Source organism: Trachurus japonicus, chromosome 3, assembly GCF_045865225.1.
Source record: "Trachurus japonicus isolate A0001 chromosome 3, Traja_1.0".
Classification (NCBI taxonomy): Eukaryota; Metazoa; Chordata; class Actinopteri; order Carangiformes; family Carangidae; genus Trachurus; species Trachurus japonicus.
In genome coordinates this window covers 27,962,277-27,970,781 of record NC_140909.1, presented here as the reverse complement: position 1 = coordinate 27,970,781, position 8,505 = coordinate 27,962,277, and the positions used below count along the sequence as shown (strand labels likewise).

Sequence of the window (8,505 nt, the reverse complement as noted above, 5' to 3'; positions counted from 1 at the left end):
TTTTGCAAAAAGCAGGAGAGTTTCTCATTGATCAAAACTGTGATGAGTTATCAGATTTTTCTGTTATGGCATCACACACGTGGGTACACAGGAAGCTGATGTTGCATTCACACAAAATAACCCCTCCTATAGCAGAGCCACACCTTGTGTGACTGTATGTTCTGTCTTTGCCTGCTGTGTATTTTTAGTTTCAAGTGAAGGACATAAGTTTAGTTTATAAAAGTAAACTTCTATGAAAGGTCTTTAAATAGGGTTTGATTAATAAAACATCAATAAAATATCTTTTAGTGTACTGTAGTGCCACCATCAGGACAGACTCTGCTGGTCAGGTTGTTAAATCATCAGTAATGTTGTTGTAATGAACATGAGTGGATTCTGTAATAAAGGGCAAAGTAGGTGTTGGTGATGTTGTGTGACAGCTGTGTGTAATAAACGTACGAAACCTTAGTGTGCAACACTATCTGCTGCTCCACCCAAACACTCCAACTGACATTTACTGCTTGACCAGCCGAGCGAAGCCTGTGGAGAACTGAGAGAGAGATAACAACAATCCACTGTTGGTGTCTGAGTTATGTGGTGGAGATAACTTCAGTTTCCTGCCCAGATGTTTGTTGATCTCTGGTTGCCTCCACCCACACATACAAAGTTTAGCATTCAGATTCTACAGTGTTCACTTGATCCTGAGGGGAAAACTTCAGCTTTGACCTCAAATAAGTTTATTTAACTGTCTGGAACTTTATTTTTGTAAAAGCATCAGTGTGTGTAAGATGCTCAGCAACAACAATCTGTACACACACTGTAGAGAGCTCATCACCTAGATTAGTATCAATAAGACAATAAAGTACCAAAGAGAGAGATAATGGACAAAACATATTAACATGAAAATAAAAAAGTATTTGAATTGAGTAGATAATTTGTCATTTGACATTTAATTTCTGACATTTTATAGACTGAGTAACCCTGAAGATTATAACGGTCAGATGTAATGATGATGACTAATTACTGTGCACTTTATTATTTGACACAGAAAAAAATATATACAATCACTAGACCTCTACTTTAAATTAGAAAGAGACCTAGTTTACAGTGAAGCAGAGTAAAAGTGTTGAGAGCTCCTCAACACAAGAAACAACAATGTTGAGCTCATATAACAAAAACAGATTATAGCTGCTGCGCAGCGATGGGTCGGTTCCGGGCTACTTTTGGGCAAATTTAGGCAATTCTGAGCAACAAACAGGAGAATAGGAAGACAAGACAGTTGACCTTATAATGTTCAATTTGCATTAGTTGAGGATTGAACCCACAACCTCGGGAACCAAAGACTGTTGTCTATCGCACTGAGCTACTTGACAAGTGGCATTCAACAGTGGCTTCACAAATTGAGTAAGCCATTCACTGTCGTGTAGGCAGATTTAAAACCACAGTAAAAAGAAAAATCAGTTTTTGAGGTAAAATAATGATATGTATTTGTCAAACATCTACTATGAGTCTAAGATGTTAAGAGCTTTCGCACATGGTCCAGTCCAAGCTATTTGGATCATCATCGTCATCATCTCCCTTGCTGGGTCTCGAACTCACAATCTCTGACACCAAGAACCAGCCCCTAACTCGCTGAGCTAATTGGCTGTTAGTGAGACCTGCTGTGTAGCTTCATTTATCCACTCAGGTGAGTCAGTGCCCGGGCAGCTGTTGTCAAGGCAGATTTCAAAAAGTATCTAAACAAAAATCAGTTAACACATAAATTGCATCTAGACAGCAAAACAGCTTGAGGACATGTGACATTTTGATCTGTCATCATCATCCTTGTTGGGTCTCGAACTCACAATCTCTGACACGAAGAACCAGCTCCTAACTCACTGAGCTAATTAGCTGGTAGTGAGACCTGCTGTGTAGCTTCATTTATCCACTCAGGTGAGCCAGTGCCCGGGCAGCTGTTGTGATGAAATGGTCAAAATGTCAATAATTCAGTCATCTAAACAAAAATCTGATAATACATAAATTGCATCTTGACAGCATGGAAATGTTGGTGATTTGTTTTTAATGATACGTGTTTTGCTTCATAAGAGAAAATATGATGTTTATAAATTCCACTCTCACATTGACTGCAGTTGTTCCCATGAGAGCAGAATTCAAAATGTTCTCAAAAATTCAGTTTTTGAATTAAAATTCTGATATTTGCCAAACTTCATCAACCATGACTCCAGAATATTCTCATTTTTTTTCAGGAAGTTTGAAAATGTATTTAGCAAGAATTTGATGGTATATGTTTACAGTACTGTTTACAGTCAAACCTTTTCATGCACTGTAGGCTCAATTTTTGCTTAATCAAAAATCCGAGAAACAAGTTTTGTGGAGGACGGTCTGGAGATGCTCTGTAGCAAGTTTGGTGACAATTGAGCAAAAATTGTGGGAGGAGATACATTTTAAAAGTTTTACAGTTATTGAAAAAAACAGAGTGATGGACTTCATAATTTGTAATAAGTTTAAGTGGACAAAAGTTTCAGCAGTATTGAGGCGACATTGTGGTGAAGTTTCAACACTGTAGCATCTACCGTTGGTTTGGTAGGAATTTTTAAAGTTTTTAAATTTAAACGCTTATTGTGCCCCCCCTAGGAGGGGGGGGGCACATGTCCTTGGAGTTGAGTGCATCTGGCATGGGACTGAACCTTTGTGCAAAGTTTGGTGAGTTTTCACCCATGGGAAGTATGACTTCCTTGGAAGAAGAAGAAAGAAAGAAGAAGAAGAAGAAGAAGAAGAAGAAGAAGAAGAAGAAGAAGAAGAAGAAGAAGAAGAAGAAGAAGAAGAAGAAGAAGAAGAAGAAGAAGAAGAAGAAGAAGAAGAAGAAGAAGAAGAAGAAGAAGAAGAATTCCTAGGAATACAATAGTGTCCCGGCAGCTTAGCTGCCCGGACCCTAATAAAATGAAAAAAAAAAAAGGTCAGAGATTTAGCAACAATAAAAGACAAAAAACATTATAAATAAATAAAAATCCATAATCATAATTAGAATACTTAAATAAAGGTGTGCAAATCAGCTAAAGCAGTTACATGTGTGTAAAGTGTGATTTACAAAAAGCTTTAGATGGTTCCATGTTGCAGCTGCAGAGTGAGTCAGTCACCTGACCATGTCTGATCAGAGCCCGTGGACATTATCGACGTAAGGTGAGTAGGTCTTGTTGACTTGGACAAATTCCAGACGCTGAACAAAAATTAGAATATATTTTGCTTTCGGTTTCTGGTGGTTTAGATGGATCAGAGGTGGAAGTGGCACTGATTCATATCAGGTCTGTCAGGGTTTTCCCTCCTGTTGTTTTTGTTTTTGTTTTTTGTTTTTTCACTTTTCACACTAGCAGCTGTGTACCAGTTGAGGGACAGCTGCTTTTGGAGGCTGCATTTGTGGACTGATGCCATCAAACTAATAGAACTACACTTTCACATATCAATGCAATGCACCCTTCAAAGAACAACACAAAGAACAAAAACAGGTGAATCCTGGGCCAAGAAGAATCCACTCGTTGGATCCTTTGTGGTGCGAAATATCCCAAGATTCTTTGCACGTTGTCACTTGTCAGTAATTTGCTGTTTGCTGCTTTAATTTTAAACAGCACGCACACCTGCAGAAATAATCAGTCTTCAGGCTGACAAATGAGGAGTAAAAAAAAAAGAAAGAAAAACTAGAAAAACCAGAAGTGCATGACAATAAAATTCTGCCCTGAGGAGCAGACACACAAACTCTGTTTGCCCAGAGACATCTCATTAATCCACAGAAGACCCCTCGGGAGTTTGTGAGCTTGCAGTTGTCATCCTCCTCATCTTTGCTCCTTCTGCAGCTGAGCCTGGGCCCTTCTACTCATGACGAGTGCCGTCATTGTGCAGCAGAGCGTCAGGCAGGGGAAGGAGGCGCAGGCCAGCAGGAGGCACTCCTCTCCAAACTCCCTGACCAGCGCTGGCCGCCGCCACAGGAAGTCCCTGAAGAGCGCCTCCTGCTGGGCAAGCGTGCAGAGAGACAACAGGACGTGGAAGAGCTGATGGCTGTGGCCAACAATGTCGAAGAGGCCGGGGACAAAGCACTCAGGTACAGGGCAAGAGAAGAAGAAGGCAGATAGCAGAAATAGCACCACCTGGTGGAGAAGAGACAGAGTAACTTTGTCATTAAAAGTAGGGGAGGAGATCTTTTTCTGGAGCATTTTTTTTTACTGTTTTGCTTGAAATCCTCTTCACACCCTGATTGCTACCAATTTATGAAATGTTTTTTTCACAAAAATGAAAGATGTCAGTCACCTGTGGAACGGACAATCCTGTAAAAACTCCATCCAATCATTTTGAACGCCACAAACAAATTCATTGGATCGTGATGCGTCTATCAGACTGCCATCTGCCCCTCCCTCCCCCCTCTGCATGTACCCCTCTTCGTGCACACATCATACGCAAGTCTTCAATGATTTACGTTAGGCAAAGACGACACCTGAGTTTATGCTAGCTTTCTAAATTCAACAAGACAGTTACAGCAACGTTATGGCAGAAAAGTGTGTTCCTGTGCTCTGGAGGCGTGGCCTCGGAGAGAAGTCTAAAGAATGGGACTTTTTTGGGACTCTACCTTTAACTGAGAGTCATCATCTACCTCCTGTGAAGCGTTCACTATCCTCATGCAAATGTTGTAATTAAGTCAGAGCCAATTTTAAGTTTTATTCTCTCATTCTTCGTCTCTAATGTTTTTTTGCAACAGTTTAAGTGACTTTAAGTGATTAATTGAGGATAAGATTAAGATGGGGGTCGTTTGACCTTAAATACATAAGTGACCAGACTTTTTTTTTTTTTCAGAATTAAAGCAAAATTCTAACATTTTGTGTTTTGTGCACCTGTCTCCTGGCCCTGTAAACATCACCTGCAGGACGTGCAGAGACATTGCAGTGTTGTTTGTCCAGGTGTGGGTGGCTAGGCGATGGGCGACAGGGCTGATGTCGAGCAGGTAGGCCATGCCCATCGGGATCACCTGGCAGAGTTTCCGGTGCAGCGGGTATGGCCGACGGAAACGAAGCTTCGCATAGCAGCAGGTGGTGCAGCAGAGCCAGGCGAGGAGGGCAGCAGCCGGGAGGAAGATCTGACAAAACCGACATCATCAGCGCATCTGAATGCATCATGTCATCAGATAGGATGGATAGAACAAACACGATCGGACCTGTACCAGCATGCTTTGCGTCCAGGCGGCATCTGAGCTGTACAGGCACAGAGCCAGAGCACAACCATACTGGTAGACGGCCACGCCCACGTAGTCCAGGAAGAAGAGCGAGTAGTGGGCATGCTCTGAGTGGGACTGCAACAGGTGAGCTGCAGCGCTGCAACATACGGCATAAGTTACAGCAGCGCTCATCAATAATCTATCAATAACAGATCAATGGATCTGAGGATCGTCTCCATCTCTGAGTAGATTTTTAGTCTCTTACAGCTCCTCAGTTTCAGAAAATCTGCCAGATGTGGAAGCAGCTGGTTGGGTAAAGCCTGCCACACACATAAAGATTTTATAAATCTCAACCGATTTATTATCTGTGAGAGACCCCACACATGAAGATAAAAAATCTGTGATTGAACAGTTTTGATCGTATTGTGTGTGGTGTGCTGCGATATTCCAAACACAGCACACCACACACATTAAGATTTTTCAGAATCTTGACCCTCTGGTCAGAAAACAATCCGCGGCATCAGCAGCGATACCAGGGGTGTCGTTGTAGCTACTCTTTCGGGTCTATTTCCGGAATGGACAATGAGAGCGACGTAATTTTTTTTTTTTAATGAAAGCGGGACACTTCAGCCTTTACAACGATCCCATCTGTGTGTGTCTGTGGCTCCAGACGCCGAGCAGTCAAGCGGCTGTCCAATAGGGACCCGTGTGCAGATTTAAGATAATCTTAACACCTTAAGATAATCGGGCGGTGTCTGTCCGTGGTCGGAAGGGGGGAAATCGGGGCAAAATCAGCCCGATTATCTTTATGTGTGTGGCAGGCTTTAGTTTTCTATCTCCATGATTATTTTCTCTGGCCTATTACTTTTAGGACCCTGACTGATGACTTGTGGCTTGTGCCAGTGGGTGTAACTAATGTTGACAAAGTTGATAATTATACAATCATTTACTGGATGCTCTGTGTGCTTGACTTCCTGTTTGGGAAGGTCTAATCTATGTAGATCAGGGGTACTCAAATACATTTTTCGAGGGGCCAGAATTTTTCTTAACCGACACCTTGGGGGCCGCACATTCAAATAGGCCTAGATTGAAATTGAATTCACCTTTTTCGTCTAATAATTTAAATATTTTTTATTTTACTTGTAAGCACATAATTTTTATTTATACACTTCATGGTGTTTTGTATGATATAAAATGAAAAATCTTGACATTGTCATATCATCATTTACATATCATGCTGGAGCTTTACACTGCTGACTTGTATCCTCAGACATGCCCTGTGATTTTCAGCTTAAATATGAAAGGAGGCTGACCATCACAGGACATGTCTGACTCTGTTCTGAGGATACAAGTCATTGGTCCTGAAATGTGTTTCTCTTCTATAACACACATTCTACATCTCGGAGGCGACGTCTTTCCACACACGGACTTCCTTCACCTTTCAAACGAGGCAGAGCTCAGTGGGAAACAGTAGGAGACACAGGCCGATGGAACAGGGACACAACACCGGGGGAGAAGCAGGTCGTGCAGCTGTGCGCCGCAGACGTGCACGAAAAAAACAATTGCGTCTCATCAAATGCGCGCAGCTACGGCTGTTGAGTTGTGAACGTGCATGACGCGCGGCTACATTGAATGGGTTTGAGCGCGCGAAAAAGACGCTTCATCTGAACGGCCCCATGCATGATGCACACACAGTTGAACCAAGACGGCGGTGAAAATCACCCACGGTCTCTGCAGACAGGCAGGGAAAACCCTGCAGTCCAGCCCGCTCCCCGAACACTCGCGCATGGTGATCTGGGTTCGTAAGCGTTTCTGTATCCCAGTGCAGGGCCTCACAGGCACACACAAACGCTGTGCGCGTGTTTCAATGTCCCAGCGCTTTGACTTACAGGCGCACGGAGCCCGAGAAATACAGTAGCCTATACAGTAATATGTAAACTAGTAGAACTCAGTCGCGGGTCTGATTGTAGGGTTCGGCGGGCCGGATGCGGCCCGCGGGCCGCCTATTGAGTACCGCTGATGTAGATTGACGCGAACTGATTGTGTTCTCCGAGGAGCTGAGTGGTGATTCTTTCATGCTGCAAGTTCATGCTGTGAAAATGCAAAGATTAACCAGAATGGTAGTGTGGATCAGTATAGCATGTGGAAATTGTGGTTTGAGGTATTGACAATTCATTGTTGACTCACCTGCAGCTCAGGTAGGTGACTGCAGAGAGGACGTAGAGGACGAGGGGCATCGAGGACACATCTAGTGAAAAACCCTGATCCTCAGGACCCTGCAGCCGAAAACCCAGGATGCCCTAAGGAGGTCAGAGGTCGTAGACATCAGATACATGGTGGCAAATAACAGGGAGGGCAAACAACCTGGACCAGACGGTGACAGTACCCCTCCCTGCAGGACAGCGAATGTAGTGAACCTCAGCACCACGCAGACTGCAGCCAGCAGGTGACTCCACACATTCAGTGTCTCATTGTGGATCTGGAACAGACTGAGGACATAACAATGCCACGACAGGCCCATGGGGCGATACCCCCGAACGATGTACCGCTCCCGGAACAGAGGGGGGACGTCCACATCACGGACTGTAGGGGGGAGAGAGGGCAGGAGGCACTGCACCACCGGGAGGACGGTAAGGCACACTGAGGGAGGGGCGAAAGACACCCGAGGCATGATGGGGAAGAGTTGTTGTTCTGTAGAAAGGTGAAACAGGTGTGACGAGTGTTAGGTTGTCATGTAGGTGGCAAAAGGGGTGAGTAGGGGGTAAGAGCAATGTGTTGGTAGCAGGGCCGTTGCTAGGAATTCTGGGCCCCCTGAAAGAATACTAAAGTGGGCCCCTGACTTTTCCACTTTTTTTCTTAGACTACTATCTATTCTGGTGCGGATTAATACACAGGCTTACCTAGGCTGCAACCTAGGTGGGATTGGTCAGATTATGTTGGTCACAGAGCCGCAATGTTAGAGAAAAAACAGCAGAGCCGGACAGCAGAGCGCAAGGTGGGAGAAAGAAAAAAGAGACCAACAACTAGCCTATAAACTGAGATCCATATGGCCAAAACGGACTCAATCACCTGTCTCTGATGGCCACTGAGAGTGAGTTAAATCATGATTAGCCAAAGTTACACGATTATACGGGGGCGATCGTTCATTTGTAGAAGGATATTGTTGTTGTTGTAGTAAAGAGCTGGGTTACATGCCGTTTTTTTTTTCTTTTTCTTTTTTCAATTGCCCGTTCATTCGGCAGGGCGGGGGGCAGAAACACTGTGCACCTCAGTGTTATGATGTGAAGGATGTGTTTTTGCTCCTCATGTTCCCAGAGAACTTGTTCTAC

The 8,505-nt window shown here is 43.8% G+C and overlaps 1 protein-coding gene across 1 annotated transcript; it reads right to left on the bottom strand.

Moving 5' to 3' along the window:
* Positions 1-3,793: 3,793 nt before the first annotated feature.
* LOC146990095 (membrane progestin receptor beta-like) lies at positions 3,794-7,880 on the bottom strand. The gene is made up of 5 exons (XM_085768867.1): positions 7,563-7,880; positions 7,364-7,476; positions 5,177-5,333; positions 4,883-5,098; positions 3,794-4,118 (listed from the first exon to the last, which is right to left on the bottom strand). Exons 1-5 carry the CDS (start codon positions 7,845-7,847, stop codon positions 3,807-3,809), a joined length of 1,083 nt encoding a protein of 360 aa, XP_085624993.1. The 5' UTR covers positions 7,848-7,880; the 3' UTR covers positions 3,794-3,806.
* Between the last annotated feature and the right edge of the window lie 625 nt (positions 7,881-8,505).